At 39.0% G+C, this 16737-nt stretch overlaps 2 protein-coding genes and 1 long non-coding RNA gene across 5 annotated transcripts in view; 2 read left to right on the forward strand and 1 right to left on the reverse strand.

The window, feature by feature from the left end:
* The window catches only part of LOC146462510 (protein patched homolog 1-like), a 37242-nt gene extending 28388 nt beyond the window's left edge, over positions 1 to 8854 (forward strand). For both annotated transcript variants that reach the window (XM_085085503.1, XM_085085504.1), the window contains exons 17-26: positions 459 to 534; positions 962 to 1104; positions 1758 to 1868; positions 1987 to 2059; positions 2576 to 2667; positions 2999 to 3190; positions 3292 to 3429; positions 3975 to 4117; positions 4695 to 4794; positions 5371 to 8854. In XM_085085503.1, the coding sequence (XP_084941629.1) occupies positions 459 to 534; positions 962 to 1104; positions 1758 to 1868; positions 1987 to 2059; positions 2576 to 2667; positions 2999 to 3190; positions 3292 to 3429; positions 3975 to 4117; positions 4695 to 4794; positions 5371 to 5826 (1524 nt within the window). In that variant the 3' untranslated portion in view covers positions 5827 to 8854. The remainder of the gene's footprint in view (positions 1 to 458; positions 535 to 961; positions 1105 to 1757; positions 1869 to 1986; positions 2060 to 2575; positions 2668 to 2998; positions 3191 to 3291; positions 3430 to 3974; positions 4118 to 4694; positions 4795 to 5370) is intronic.
* The window catches only part of LOC146462512 (uncharacterized), a 59482-nt gene continuing 49488 nt past the window's right edge, over positions 6744 to 16737 (reverse strand). The window contains exon 2 of the long non-coding RNA XR_014857108.1: positions 6744 to 7008. This is a non-coding gene — a long non-coding RNA (uncharacterized LOC146462512). The remainder of the gene's footprint in view (positions 7009 to 16737) is intronic.
* LOC146462513 (protein patched homolog 1-like) overlaps positions 9935 to 16737 on the forward strand; it is a 29820-nt gene continuing 23017 nt past the window's right edge. For both annotated transcript variants that reach the window (XR_014857112.1, XM_085085539.1), the window contains exons 1-3: positions 9935 to 10282; positions 14422 to 14611; positions 15918 to 15987. Coding sequence is in view for 1 of the 2 variants with exons in the window: in XM_085085539.1 (XP_084941665.1) it covers positions 10096 to 10282; positions 14422 to 14611; positions 15918 to 15987 (447 nt within the window). In the remaining variant the exon portion in view is untranslated. The remainder of the gene's footprint in view (positions 10283 to 14421; positions 14612 to 15917; positions 15988 to 16737) is intronic.

Below are 16737 nucleotides of genomic sequence, written 5' to 3' on the forward strand. Positions count from 1 at the left end.
AGGGTCAGGTATTAAAAGACAGGTTAGATGGTGTTTAACAGAACCACATTCTAAGCCGTTTTCAATTTTGCCAACAATCATATCAAAACATTGTCTGCTGCTGACGGTAACAAGAAGGCTTGCATCCCAGTCTAGAAAACTATTTGTCTCCTTAAAATAAAACACTTATCAACAGATTTGGAGGCCCACTGGTTGTCTTAAGCTGCAGCCTAAGTTAGACTTTGTTAAATTACTGGCCCATAATGTCTGGATTGCCTTAACTTGCAGTCTCTTCTTGTACATGTACAGTAGCTGGCCAGATAGTCCACAATATCACTTCTGGCATTATCAATCATTCTTTTGACCAAGCAGTCTAATAAAATAACTGATTACTAAAAAAAGGAACTGTTCAGATCTTGCAACTACATATGTAGCTATACCTGTATTTGAAATCAGTAAACTTTTTTTTCTGCCAACAGATTCCAAACATTATAAAAACTCCCGAGGGTGAGCTGCCAAAATTCTGGTTGATGTACTTTCGAGAATGGCTTGAAGGTATGGTTTATTATTACTCCAACTCTCTCAGTATCACTGTCTTTTGAACTGAAATGCTTGTAAACAACCCCCAAGGTTGTCCATTTCCTAAATCCTAGATGTGCCGTGAGTAACCTGACATTTAAACATGGCTATTGTGCAGGTCAAGAAAAAATCCATCCCCACCCCATGAAAGGCCATTGGAAATTCCTAGGGAGAGGGGGGTCTAAATTTATTTTAGAAACACAGTATGAAGCTAAACTGGAATTTCCTGGAGAGGGGGGGGGGGGGTGCAAAACAAAAAACCTTCCGTTGAGGGGGAGGGGGGTATGGATATTTTCTGGCACTGAACATTATATGTTCAGCTTTCCTTTATCCTTTCCAATCCTGCGAAAAGAGGGCAGGCTTGGCAAAATGTCTGACACCATAGCAACATTGCTCTTTTCAGGTCTCCAGTACGCTTTTGACAGAGACTGGGAAAATGGGACAATAACTTACACAGGATGGTTAAAGAATGCATCTGACAATGGTGTGATGGCATACAAGCTGTTAGCTCAGACTGGAGAAAAAGAAGGAATCAACCGATCTATAGTACGTACTGTTATTGACTCCTACAGCTGTACATTGATATTTTAATGTTGTGCAATGCCCAAAGTTAGAATTTTGACAGAGTTTACAAAAGATAATTTATATACGGTATATTTAAAATGTTTAAATTTTCTAGCCCCCTTGTACATGTATCTATCAGAACTAGTTCAGAAGTACATGTATCTATCAGAACTACATGTACAAACTATCAGAACTAATTCAGAAGTATATTCCTCCACATAATTTAAGATCTTTAAACAGTAACCCCCTTGCTAATGTGGAATATCAACTCTGTAGTTATGGATTAAGGTCCTTTTCAGTAGCCTCACCCCAACCGTGGAATTCCCTGCCACTTGAAATAAGATCTTGTGACGACTTGAATGTTTTTAAGGAAAAAGTTAAGACTCATCTTTTTAGGAAAGTTTTTCCATAGAATTAAATACCACATTTAGACATTTTGTACATTAGAAACATTAGACCTGGATATGTAAATGTAATTTTCTTTTTTTATTCAGTATTGTATGGTGTATTTATTCGCGGTAATTGTAAAGCGTGATTGGACATCGCTGGAAATCGCGCTATATAAATAAAGTATTATTATTATTCCTTTCTGTCAGTGGTGATTGTAATTGTGTCATAATTTGTTAAATCTACAGGTCCGTAGTGTAAGGCTGGTGAATGATGAAGGAATTATCCGTCCAGAGACTTTCTACAAGTACCTTATGGTCTGGTACAATGTGGACTACTTGGGATACACAATGTCACAGGTTTGCGATAATTTCAATATGTTCTGGCTGTGTTATTATACTCTGCAAAATTACCTTATACCTGTAATTGTGCATGAAAAACATTTTAGCTGACTTAGGTTGTTTTTTCTTGATACAGGCAAATATCAAACCCGAGCCTGAGGAATCGTGGTATAACAAGCGCAGCACTCAAGACTATAATGCTATGCGAGGTGAGAAGTCAGTGTGCAGCACCTTTGTAATGTGCTATTTACACTAAAATAACACTTCTATTTTACACTGTTATTGTACCAAGCTTACTATGTTAGTACATTGCAATTAGCAAAGTGGGTAACATTCAAGGAACATTTTTCTCATCCATTTTCACAACGTTGTGAAATGTCCAAGAGACGAGAATAAAGCTATCAATCAATTATCTCTCAAGGATGTTTCCCTGATTAATTCATCCCCATAGTAAAGAGTTTACAAGTTTACAGTCAGAATCATCGGATGCATCGCGGTCATTTAAAAAAAAAGTTATCATAACTGGCAACTACTGCGAAGATTACAGGCTACTAGAGGAGACTCCTTCTTTAGTTTATGATTGTGTACAGTACATGAGCTTGCCTTGGGAGGCCAGCTTCATGTCATGTCACAAAGAAACCCCACTTAATGTGGTATTAAAATGAAATGTTTTGTCAGTGATTGCTAAAGCTAATATTGTGATTCTGTCCTTTTTTTGTGAACAGTTGAGCCGCCCTCTCCTCCGATCAACTTTTCATACATCCCCTTCCAGCTGATCAACCTCCGGGAAACCAAGGACTTCATTGAGGCAATAAAGGTACTCTATGGATTTCTTTTATGAATAACATGTTGTGTATTGGTACAGGCATTTGAAATGTGGAATGCTTTGATCAGAAACAAGATTGCAATAAAAGGACATCTCACTTTATGACCATAACAAGGTCATGAAGAGTTGTTTTACAGTGGAACAAAGTCATCGGTAAAACAAAAGAATGATATTCCTCAGACTGGTCAAAGCAAAATGTTTGTATTAGAACCTCGAAGTAACAAATATAACGAACCAGTTTCTCTAGTCCCTTGGCTCTTCGTTAAATCAAGGTCCCACCTTAGACACTATACCTAAGTGTAATTTGCTTTGCTTTTCACAGAATGTGCGTGCCATATCAGAGGAATATTCAGAGCTTGGCTTGCCCAATTATCCAACTGGAATCCCTTTTACTTTCTGGGAACAGTACATTTGGCTGGGAGAACATCTTTTGGTTGCTGTTGCCATTGTCCTGGCAGCAAGTTTTCTGGTCATGGCTGTCATTTTGTGCAATTTCTGGGCAGCAATGTTCATAGTAAGTTTACGTTCTGAGACTGCACACATACTGCTTCTTGCTCAAATCTTTGGTTTTGAGAGCATGTTTTTCATCTGATAACAAATTTGGTATTTTTAAAGGTGATAGTACTGGTGATGATCACAGTGGAAGTGTATGGGTTCATGGGATTAGCTGGTATTAAACTCAGCGCTGTACCAGCAGTCACACTCATTCTCTCTGTTGGAGTTGGCGTGGAGTTTACTGTTCACATGTGTATGGTGAGTCATATTTATAGTCAATGCCCTCATGCATGGCAGATACTTTGTATGGTTCCATTTAAAACAAATAGCATGTAGTTATTTATCATATTGAACACCTGGTTTGGGCAGGGGAGGGGAGGGAATCAACCTAACTTTGGTTGGAAATGTGGGTTTGATAGACTGGGGGTGTGCCACAACCAGCCTGTCAAACACTCACCCTTTCCTATTTATTACTTAAATTGAAAAAAAAAAACAAAAAACAAAAAACAAAAAAAAAAAAACACTGATTATAACCATAGTGTATTTGGATTTAAGGTTCAAGTTTGAAGGGCTGACTTTTGACAGTATCCAGTGTATCAAGTCAAAAAAACCAACTTATGAGTTAACATAGAAAAAATATGGACGGCACAGCCGGTATAGGTGGCTTGCATTGCCGCCATGTTGGCGTACAAAACAAAAGAAAATTTGCTCACATAGTTTGCATAAAAATGGAAAGTTAACTCTCTTTTTTGTTAGTTTTGTTGTTGAAGTAAACTTACCATAATTTCTGAAATCTTTCGCAGCATTTTCTGACGAGCGGGGGCGATAGAAACCAGCGGATGCAGAGAGCAGTTGAACACGTCTTTTCGCCTGTCGTAGATGGCGCTGTTTCAACATTACTTGGTGTCATTATGTTGGCAGGATCAGACTTTGATTTCATTGTCAGGTAATGTTGTCAAGGCAAAAGGAAAAGCAATTTTTTTTTTAGGCAAAAACACTAACATCTTTCGTTTTGTGATTTGAAATATGGCGGAAAATGAGTAACCAGGCTTTCAATCCCAGCATTCTTTACAAACCTACGGGTGTTTCTGGGAAACATTTTCCGGTAGATCTTCGTTGAAATACGAAGATTTTCCGATTGTTATCCGGCAGATCTTTGTACTTGTAGAAACAAGAAAAGTTCCACGTATTTTTGGCATCTAATGAAAGAATCACTTGAAAATTTAGATTCTTATGGGACAAATGTTTGCAGCCAAAAAATTGCTGTTATTTAGTATTTGGTGTTCATGTAAGAACCTCGAAAAAATTTTCCGATTCTTAATCAACGATTCTGTATAGGAACACGAACAAGTTCTAATTTCCATTTCGTTGTTGGCTAATTTCGGCAAAAAAAAGGGGAAAATTAAACTTTCTAATTTCTGTTCCGCAGGTCTTTTATAAAGTCGTGATCAAAATTCCCCCAGGTCCTCCGGTCTTCGTAGAACTACCTCGATTCTTACTGGACCATTTACTTTCTTCTTTAGGTATTTCTTTCATCTGTTGGCTGCATTGATCGTCATTGGTACGCTGAACGGTTTGGTATTTTTGCCCGTTTTGTTGTCTCTTGTGGGCCCTGGGCCCGAGGTAAGTTTTCTGATGATGTCAACTTATTCCAAAATGGCTACCGTCTTGATATTCTTTTGTTCGTGTTCAGCATTAGCCATTAGCCTTTCTTACCTCGTTCTTAAGCTCAAAAATCAAAAGAATATTTTACCTTAAACGAGACAAGAAGGGATAATTTGAATGCAAACAAAAAAATATTAAAATAGAAGCCATTTTGGGATAAGGTTTATCCTCCGCCTGTTTTTTCGTTTGTTTGTTTCAAGTTTCAAGTTAATTTTTGCCAGTATAAATGAAATTGCAAGTGTAATAATAATAAAATAAAGATAGCGACGAAGCCCATGAGAAACCACACGGCTTTTAAATGGGACAAAATAGTGTCGGTATGACGAAATTGAAGGGAAGCAATCTGGTGCCATATTTTAAACACAACGTGTTTCTAACTGTCGTGTGTCTGTGACTGACATCCTTTAGTGATTTCCAAAATGAAAGTTCTTGAGCAGGACTTATATCTAGTGGATTTTTGGCAATATTAATTTTCAACTTGGAGCTACTTTTATTGAAAGGGCTTATCATTTCATTCTTTATTTTCTTCCAAAGGTCGAAGAGATCACTCCGCCAGGGACAGCTTCATCAACCGGCTCAAACAGAGAGTTTCTTCCGAGCTCCACTTGCAGACAAAGAACCCCGCCTACCGACTCTGAGTTATGTATTGTTGCGAAGCAAGAAGAACTGTCTTCTGGTTCCATGGGAAGGCGTCCCCGCCACAAGAGGGGTCCCCACAAAAGCAACAGCCGTAACAAGAGACGTTCAAATCAAAACCGGAGTACTCCCCCTGTAGATTCCGATTCGTCCAGTTCGACCGTGACTCGGGTGACTGCTCGGGCTACGGTTACGGTCGAAGTCCATACCGAGCACACTTCGGAGAGATCTTCGTATCCGAATTACCGCAGTGGAACTCAGGCTGGGGGAACATTTCACAACGAAGGGGAAATAGACGAGGAAGATTTGCGCATCACGAACTTGGAGGAGTATGACGGTGACGTAAAAAGATAAGTGGATGGTAAAGAAATTTCGTGAAGTAAAACTTGCCCACGACCGAGTGCAAAATGCCTCTTTGAGGACTCGAAGGTGAAAACGCGCGAGACGCGACTTGCACTCGGGTGCATCCCGTGCGCGACGTGAGTAACCTGTGTGTTGCCTCGCGTGTTGCGTGGTATCTTTCAAGAGAAGTATCAATGCAAATTGGAGGCACGTTCGGTTCTTCTTGATTATATTCAAAACCGAAGACCTTCGTTCTACTTTTGTACAGAAAAAAAGGCAGTGAAACTGGATTTTACTGGACCGTTATAAACTGTTACCGTTCGAAAACGGTTTAGCTGAACATTATAAGATCTCAGTTAGAATTTAGATTGGAAACGACGAATGTTCACTTTATTTATATTGGTGTACAAAGTTCGAAGATGTAATTATCTGTTGTCTACAAGCCGGCTTGGCCCATGTTAACCCTTGTAATTACATTTTTAAATACGTATAGTAAAGTAAGGGTTGTGTCTGTATTTATAGCGGGAAAGTAGGGAAAGATGGAGCGATGATAGAACCTACGAAAAATGGCTGCCTCAAAATAATTAACAGCGCACAGGCTTACCATCCCTTTTCTATGTGGTTGGACTGTGACTTCGCACCCTTTTATGAGACAAACCATCGACCATCACGTGACCAGGCTTCTTGTTTTCTATTAGTGTGTGATGTTCTAAAAAAAGAAGATTTTCATTTCGAAAACCTCCATTAGTATAGGAAATTTTGTTTCTGGTCATGTGACTAATGGACTCTTGAAACCATGGAAACTATTCATGAATTCTGATTGGGTGATAGATCTCACGGAATCGTGCAAGTTTTAGAAGGGACACATTGCGCTTTAAACCTTTATCGTGTAAGAGCCTAAAAAAGATAACAACTGGAAAAATTTTAAAAGACATTTCAACAATTTCTTTGAAAAATCTCGGACTGAAACTGCCTGATTCTTATAGGCGTACGTAACACTCAGGGCGTTTTCTATTTGTCAGATTTGGCCGGCCAGTTCAACCATTTCGCAAACGGAATGTACCAATTCGAACGACGGTTTCTATGCCACCTTTTATTTTTCCGAATAGACCCTTCTCCAAAATGGCGGCAACAGATTTGAATGAGTTAAAATTGAACTGAATGAAAACCTGATTTCAGCACTGGAAAGAGAACCTTTACTTTAGAAACCCTGCAAAGTTGCAGCATATCAGGTGTTATATCAGCTTAGGAAATGTAAGATGAAGTTTGACAAATTTACAGACGTTTGTATGACTGGGGGTATACGTCATACCCCCAGTCATACAAACGTCTGTACATTTTTCATTTTTCAACTTACATTTTCTCAGCTGATATTACACCTGATATACTGAAACTTTGCAGGGTTACTAAAGTAAAAGTGCTCTTTCTAGTGCTGGTATACGTTTTTAATCTTAACTTATTTGAATTTTCGTCCGCCATTTTGGAGAAGGGTCTATTGCTTCAAAATAGCACACACTACTCTCGGAATGTACGATTTTGTAGAATTCAAAGATTCGCGAAGACTCAGTCCTTCAAACGGATTGGTACACTCCATTTACGAACCGATCAGCTCTGACAAATGGTAAGCACCTTTAGAAACTAGTGTTTTTCCCGGAAACGATATCTTACTTAAATACAACCTGAAAAACTACTCTTTCTTTTGATGGTGTTAATTTTGCGGCAGCCATTTTGCAGGAGGATATTTTATCGCTGCGTTCGTTGCTTTTCCATGAGATATTTGGGGTATTAGTACTCCGTCTGTTTGTTGGTCGTTGATTTTTGTTAGTTCATTTTTATGGAGGACAATCCAAAAATGGGACAGAAGAAATCGAGTAAGTCTAAGTCAGGTTATTTTTTACTTAATTGCCTCTTGAATCAGCTAATTCAATTGAAAAAAATCATTCGTTTTTGATCATGTAAAAATCAGGATCGTACTAATGACTTGGTTCTTTGCCTGAGTATTTGTTTGTTTCGTATTGTCATAATTTGTGAGCAAATTTTACGTTCTCGACGAAACCTTTTGAGCATATATCATTCACTGGCCTCTAGTCCCCTGTGGGGTGGGGGAGGGGTGGCATTGCCGAAGGACTCCGGTCAGTCAGAGGCAAGTTTCCGCCTATAATTATAATGAATAAATTAATTCAAACTGAAAGCGAAGGACACGATTAAAAATGGAAATAACTTGATAAGTGCTGCCAAAGTTTCGCTGTTTATCAAGGAAATACCCTAATATTGCATTTCCTAGTTTCTTTTGGCTTTTCTCCGCATTTTTATCAATAGTTATAATTTTTTTTCCATTTTAAGTTACTCAACTTAATCGTGTTCTTTACTTTCACTCAGCCCCATTCACACCAACAAAACATGTTTAATTAAACCAGGTTTAACAAAATGAAAATTGGTAACAGAAAGCTGAACCATTGGCTTTGACATAGGATTCAAGTAAACTTTAACTTATGGTTTCATTTGGGTTAAATCTGTAGTCGACAATGATCCGAAAGAAGCTTTTATGAAGGAAACAATTTTAAACTGTGTTTAACTAAACAGCTTTTAAACGTGTTTTAGCCTTGGTGTGAATAGGGCATAAGTCCCAGTGGTTGTTATCGTGTTCATATTTCAAGACATCTATTGCATAAGTAGATTATCTCTTACCAGGTTAATTCTCAAACAAGTTGTTTCGTTGATATAATTTCCCCGTTGATAAGGGCTCTATAACCCAAATACTTCATCAGTTACTCAATCAGTTGTACTATATTATAAAGAGGCAGTAGTCCTTAAGTTATTTATTTACCCATATCGCATTCAATAAGTCGATTTATAGGACTTCTATAGACTCGATCTGACTCTATTAGGTCGACTCGATCTGTACTCAAGTTGATATATCGTTCGTCGTTTAGTCGTTGGTCAGGATTGATGAGTAAAAAGACTAACGAACAAATATTAAATTATTATCACTGATAAAACAGTATCGGATATTTAATTAATAAAGTTACGTTAAATCTGTTGTTGTTGCACCGTAGTACCCAAAAAGTTCAGTGGCTGGGAGGCAGGGGGGGGGGGGGGTGGGGTTGATTCGTAAATTTTGGTCCAAAACTGATGGATCGGTTGGGCGCGGTTTAAGGAACAATGTCACGGAGATTTCTCTGTGTTTTGGCTAAAAGTACTCAAATGTTTGACAAGATACCTTTTCTCTAACATCAAATTGCTCTTCGAGCATCGAGAATATGACAATAATGGATTTCTCTTGGGAAGAACAAATGATCAGTTTTTGCCGATTTCTCCAAAATACACAGCAAAACCTTGAAAAAAAATTGGCCATTTTTTCAAAAGTTTTTTCAAAGTTTCAATCCTGGCCATCCTCAGCCAAAGATAATTAATACTAGTTTCTCTGCACTAGTAGGGTAATTTGAAACAAGCCTGAACCATTATTTTAACGTTTCCATGGATACAGATATGATTTTTGGTTATTCAAAGCGACACTAAAAAAAGATGAAACTGCCCTTTAAACCTTCCCACCCTGGCGGACTGGCAAGAGCATTTTACGCGATCCAACATCACTCGTTTCTTTCCCAATTTTGAGTTTATAATGCTTTTGCAGTCGCACATTTACACTTTCAACCTTGTGCAATCTACACTACAACATTTCCGGCCGTCGCTTCTCGCAGCCGAACGAGAAGCGATGGCCGGAAAAACGTCTGCCTTCTGCAAATTGCATTTCCGGTGAGCCTGCGAGCGAAGGCAGATGTATTTCCGGCCGTCGCTCTCTAGCTCTCCGCCGAAGCCGGAACGCAAGCTAATTTCTGGTCAGCCTCGGTTGGATGCGACGAGAATGCGTAAATTATTTTAATGTTGGTGACCGTATAAAGTACGCGAGTATTTATATACATAGCATTTCAGTATTAGGAGGTCTAGGAGAGGAGAAAACAAATAAATCAAATGAATTAAATGTTAGCCTTCGAACGCAACGTATTTCCGGCCGTCGCTGCTCCGGTCCAAGCGACAGCCGGAAATACGTCTGCGTTCGCGTCTAATTTCCGGTCAGCCTCGGTTAGATGCGACGAGAATGCGTAAATTATTATAATAATAATGTTGGTGACAGTATAGTATTATAAGGACATGAGTATTTCAGCGCGAAAATGTAGGAAAAGCACCAAGACCGGATTTATCGACCGTAGTATTTAGTAACGTAGAAGATATCACAAACTTAACATCAATACTCCTCGCTGGCTGCCGAAATCTTTTAGTATGTGTGGTGGTAGCATCCAGTTGAAGCTTCGCGCAAAACTACAAGCGATATTTTTCAAACTCGGATGTTTCTCTCAGCGGTTCTCCTGGGCTGTTCTGGGAATTGGCTTTTTCATCCTTATAGGATTATCTGTTGGAATCATAACAGCGTCAATCGAGACCGATGTTGAGAAGTTGTGGATGGAAGGTAAGGTCATCGGTCGGCAAGTTCTGTATTTACATGTACTAAACGATCGTTTCATGAAACTTGTATACCATATTTTGAGAGTCGATCTGATCTGATCTTGGAAATCTGACAAAAGGTTTTCGCTTGAAAAATTTTTTATTTCTTGTTCTAGCTAACGCTGTTTATAGATCCCAAATTGGAGCTGTCTTAATAGATAGAGACCAAGCCCTTAGCTAGAAACGGTAGAAAATACGTGACCCGAGATCTTGTATACTTGTTGACAACGTTCAGATGCTCTCAATACAAAGTCGATCATAGTATTATTCAACTTCGTATTTCCCCAAGTTTCTAGAATAGATTTGACGATTCATTTGCCAAAATAAATCTTTTAATGTCCAGTTAACTGTGGTAAAAAATTTTCGAGACTTTTCCTTTGAGAACTACTGAAATTAACTTCACGATTTGCTTGACCGATCGCAAATTATAGAATGCACGCCCGGCTAAAGTTACGATCGCTTCGTTTATAATTTTCCGGTGGTACTCGATCTAATATAAATAGCTAAATTTGATATTCAAACTGTAAGCAACTTTACTGCGTTCAGTCCCCAAAATGAAGGAAACTTTTACAGCAACTTTTAAAAACATATGTTGATTTTGTTTATGACAGCGGATGCCAGCGTGCGTCACCGGAAGTGAATTTGTGCATACAAATGAGAAAATTTGTGTGGCGTGATATGGCATGACATCACGAACAAATCACATGGTCACCTTTTCAACCTGCGATCTGCAGCCCATATCAAGTGGAACACTTTTGTTCATTATGGCTTTCCATAGTTTCTGCTATAAACGGAAATTTGGATCAACCTACGATATATATCAAGTCATAATAATTAAAATTCGTCTCCTGCATTAAATTTAAAGTATTAAATTTATATTAATCTTTCTAACTTAATCGTCCTGTTGTCAGCGAAAATTTTGGTTTCGGAAAAAATGAACTTTGAACAACCTTAAGCATGAATTATTAAAATAATTTTTAGCGCAGATGTATTTTGCCTACCAGTGCCTGATGTGACGTGTTCAAAGTTGCTTTACATTAAAAAGGTGCATTACGTTTACCCGATTTCCATTTTCAATTCAGTCTGATAAAATTATTGGAATAATTTATACATTAAATGAAATCGTTAGAGATGGCCAAGATTTTTTAAATATTAAAGTATTCGTGCACACAATATTTTTTGGATGGGGCTATTCCGAGACTTTAAATTGTTAATTTTTGGTGATTTGAGCCACGCACAAGAACGGCAATGAAGATCTTAAGAGGCTGGGCTACAAAACCTATTTCCACTAAATATAAGGGCCGCAGGCACGCAACTATTCATTTAGGTGGATATCGGCCTTAATTTCCTCAGAAATTCGGATTTAGTTATAAAGTAAATCTAACGTTTTTTCGGAAATTGCCAGCTCATTTTTTCGTTACGCATGAAAACTAATTCCCGTAATTCTCGGAGGGGTAAATTAGTTGTTAATGCGAAAAAGGCCTGCCCGCTCAGCTAACGTTTTCGTAAAGCGAACAACAGCTTGTAAATTCAGAGAATAAAAACTTTCTGCAGCTTATATTTTCAGCTAAAGCTTCCAAACAGGTCAAACTGTTTTAGCTTGCATAAAGGCGTTTAAAACTACACGAAACGATCCGAGAACATAGGAAGCATTTTAAGTTCTCGTTGGGGCATACGTTTTGCCAACCATCTACTCTTTTCTGGAACCGATCAAGATTGAATCGAGCATGGCAAGTTCTTTTCCTTATACTTTCGTTTCTTAATTACTTACAACGACGACGCCAAGGAAAACTTGGTATGTTAAACTTAAAAATAAACGTTGCGTTCTCTGAACTACTTCGCCATAATTCTAACTATCGATAACGCATTCAATATATCTGGCCGAAGTATCCATAAGCTGAATATTTGCACCGCCGGCTTTCAAATTCAGCTGGAAATAGAAAGGAACGTTAAGTACAGCCTGTAGTTACTCAAGTGTTTTTCCTGTGAATGTTTGTTTAAGTGTTTTAAAGTTGTCTCTATTGTTGTCTCTATTATTGTTGCTTCATTGTGTTCAAATTCTCTGTAAACTTTGACAACAATGAAATTTACCACGGCGTGTAACCAGAGGCACGGCAACGGAAGTCGTTTCTGTGGATATCTGTTAGGAATGCTTTAAAAACTAATTGCTTTCGTTTTCGAAGGGGCAAATATATCGTTGAAAATGTGTTTTAAGGTCAGCTAGCATCTTCGTGAATCCAACAACAGCTAAATTGGAGATTAAGATTCCATTCCCTAAAAAGTGTTTCTGCAACTTAAATTTTCAGCTAAAGAATCGAAACAGACCAATCTGTATTAGCTTACTCAAAAATGCCCTTAAATGGCCACAATACGATCTGGGCTGAATATAAGAGACAACATTTAAGTATTTTGCTCAAATGTTCTCGTTGAATGCCCCCGTAAAATGCAAAAGTGATGGAAATTATAAACAGTTCAGCATGAACGACAAAACAATAGAATTTGATGTAAACAGAAGTGTTAACTCGCTAAAGGCTTGTTCCGCGCGAACAACTTTCCCTTGACGAATTTTTCGGCAATTAATCAGGCTGTTCGTGCCAACTGTACAGAATGAACAACTTTTTAGTGAAATCGTTCAAAAACTGGAACGCCATTTTTTGTACGAAGGAGAACTGTCAAGAAAAAACTTGACAAATTTTGTCGTTCACACGAAGATTGGCAAACTTGTCAAAAAGAAGTCGTTACCTTTGTGGAAAAGCGGGAGCCGGGCTCGCGAACTCTAGTTTTGTTGCTGTTTTTGCTCGGTCCTTCTCCCAGAAAACTTTTGTTCGCTTCTCGCGCTCGCTTGCAAAGGAACTGATTGCCTCGCAGGTTAATTATAACCTGTCAAGGGAAACTTGCTCCGGCTGTTCAATTAGCCTAATGCGGCGTGGGGTTACACCCAAAAGGTTTAGTAATGGCCGCTGAATTTACTTTGCTCCACACTCCGCACGCAAGGGAAAGTAGAACTGTCCTAAACTAACTGTTAAACTATTTGCGTTACATGTATTTGTTTTCTTGTTTGAAGATACCGTACCTGTTGTCATGTCGCGAGTTGATTTATCAACGATTTCCACGCAGTATTAGTATCTTTAATCTAAAAGCGATGTTAAAAGAGACAATTTTTAACTAGCACAACGCGCAGAAAACTTAGAACGCAACACTGTGTAGATCGCGTCGCAAGATTTTGAAGCTTGTAATGTGTTGCCGCGATAGATTTTACCAGTAATAAAACTCATTTTCTTGCTCAAATTCAGTTACGGTTTGGCCAAATCGGACCGATTAATCCGTACTTATAATTATGCCAAACATTTTCTTTGGACAACCACTTACCCAAGTTCCTCATTTGCCGCAATTGCATGGAGAGATAACACTCGCTCCTTTGCCGACTTCTTTCACTCAAATTGCCGTAAGAATATGCCCTCGCTGTAATTTGACAGTTTTTCACGCGTTTTATGACATTGGAAACTGTCGTCAATTCTGGTAGTTGTATCTCTTGCTTAAAAATCGTCCTACTTGCTTTTAAGCCTAGGCAGTGTTGGCAGAATAATTCAAGCTCTTTGAAATGGCGTAAAATTCGACGAGAGTACATGAGTGTTAGTGAACAAAGGGACAGAGGCCGGAGGGAGAGAAAGTCGGCGGCAGTTGAAATTAAACGTCGGAGAGCGTATGGCAGTCCGTGATTAAAACATTGAGATGTTGTTGCAGTAAATTGTTGCAAGTTTGTTTTACTAAAATCGTGCGTAACTGCCAGTCTCCACTGTGATTGGTTGAGCCGTGACTTCTCATGCATGTGTTTTAGTTAATTAGGGACAGTTAAGGCAAGAAGTACGCTCCTAATTAGCAGTGCATTGGCTCAGCACGTGCGTTTTACCCCCTTTACCATCAGGTCACAAGAACCAAGAACCAGGGCGAGACCAAACTCCCAGATTCGACTTGAATGCGACTTAAATTTACAGCTTGATGATTAAAGTTATCTGATAGTTATCTGACTGTTCTCCTTTGATTTGGACTTCAAGAAGGAACATTATAAATAGTTTTTTTTTGTCCTTGTTATTACGTTTTTAGTTGACGGACGGCTGGAAAAGGAGTTGAAATATACCAAGGACTCTCTTGGAGAAGGAAGTGGAACAACGAACGAACTTTTAATACATGCGTCTAATGATGGAAAGCAGAACATCTTAACGGTGGGATCACTACAACAGCATCTGAAAGCTGTTCAAAAGGCTATTGAAGTCAAAGTCACTATTTTCAACAAGTAAGATTATCAGCATTTTTTGTTTTACTAAAACACTCTTTATTTTTGAGGTTGCCGTTTTCGGTGTTATGTGCAAAGCGACTATCTTTCAAAATACCATCTTCTTGGACAAAATAAAAAGACTAATATGATTCCCCCCACCCCTTCCCCCCAAAAACTCAACGACGACTTCGCAGGTGTCCCAAATTCCCGTCATTGAAATAGGGGAGGGGTGGTCTTGTACTACAATGCAGGAACTGGCAACTAATTTCTTTACGGCCGATCTCGAATTTATAGGATGACGATGGATTTGTTTTTCATCATACTGATGTGGAGAATATCTTGACTCTTTTAAGTCTATCCGTGAACCGTAAATCAACCAACTGTTATGTATGTTTACGCCATGCGAACAAAACGAGCAACTTTTACCGGAAACCTCGACTAAAGCCAATCAAGTATAATCAGAAAATTTCCAAATTGACTGTTTTAACGGTCTTTCAACTGTTTACATACATATCATGTCGAAAGAGCTGACGTTATTATCTAGTATATACCTAACACTGAAAAAGACTATTATAACTTTTCAGTAAAAACCAGTGATAAACTGTGTTTGCAAGGACCACCGTGACAAAATAAAAGTACCGGATCCTGTAGTGAAGGATCTAATCAGCAAAAAAATTGTAAAGCAAATAATCTAAAAAAAGAGCAAGGCTGATTTCACGGTCATGGAAGTATATTTTCCAATATTTCGAAAGGCACGGCCTTCTATAAGCTTAATTTGCCTTATTATAACTTTGAATGAAAAGGCTTTAACCATGTAAAACGTCTAGCGCAATCGCAGCGGGTTTTTTGCCCGCGGCGATTTCGTCAAATCTTGTTTCGCGCAACGGCGGCGAGTTTTTGCCCGCGTCAATTGCGTCAAATCTTGTTTGGCGCAATCACGGCGGGTTTTGCATGCGGCGATCGTGTCAAATCTTGTTTGGCGCAATCGCGGCGGATGTTTGCCAGCGGCGATCGCGTCAAATCTTGTTTGGCGCAATCGCGGCGGGTTTTGCCCGCGTCAATCGAGTCAAATCTTGTTTGGCGCAATCGCGGCGGCTTTTTGCCCGCGTCAATCGTGTCAAATCTTGTTTGACGCAATCGCAGCGGGTTTTTGTCCGCGTCAATTGTATGAAATCTTGTTTGGCACAATCGCGGCGGGTGTTTGCCCGCGGCGATTGCGTCAAATCTTGTTTGGCGTAATGGCGGCGGGTTTCTGCCTTCGGCGATCGCGTCAAAATTTGTACACAGGCTGATACGGAAGCTAAACCCTCCATTGTTCTTCCAGGGTTTGGACCCACTCAGATTTATGCTACGTACCGGAAGTGCCATCCTTCAACAATTCCTTAGTTGATGGGGTAAGTGGTGAAATAATGAGCGTAGGAGAGGGGAGGGTGGGGGGGGGGGGGAGTGTACCAACAATTGTACCATCTTTGTTTATCATGTACATCTACCTTCTAAGACGATTTTAGAAAGGCTTCGAAACTTTCGCCAGATGTTTGCCAAAATTCAAGGTTGTACCTTATGCGCACAGGAAAAAGCTCCTCTTATTTAACACAAAACAATTTGTTTCTTTGTTTGTTTTTTAAAAACCCAAATCTTCGTGAATAACCCAGTTTTAATAGCCGAGAGCTGCCTTTCTTTTCTCCAATCGCTGTTTCTCCCTTTCATCGTCAGGGAACATCGTCGATCATATGGCGGTCTTCCAATATTGCGTCATAAATAATTTGCAAAATTAACGGTATTTAAGGCCACCAACGCCAAGTTATCCGCACGACCCAAGGAACAGCACCAATTGCCAATTTCACGGTTGTTTTTCTGAATTGAGGGCTTCTGGTTGTTCTTGAAATACTTATTAATAATTAAAGGCTGCAAATTAAATTAATGAAAAATTGCAGAAAGAAGAAACTTAATTTTAAATGACTTAAGTGCGCTTAGCATAGTTAACTTTTTTGTCAGATGTTTGTGTCAGATCGGAGAAAGAAGTCTTTCTCAGTAGCATGACCGCCACAGGTATTAAAACATTCGGTTGTGTCTGTTCACTTTGCCTTGTGCCCTCGGGGCATCTTGTCTGGTTATTAAGTTAGTCATTCGATGTCCTGTGTGGT

Source organism: Pavona decussata, unplaced genomic scaffold (assembly GCF_977016875.1).
Source record: "Pavona decussata unplaced genomic scaffold, jaPavDecu1.1 SCAFFOLD_186, whole genome shotgun sequence".
In the NCBI taxonomy this organism is placed as follows: Eukaryota; Metazoa; Cnidaria; class Anthozoa; order Scleractinia; family Agariciidae; genus Pavona; species Pavona decussata.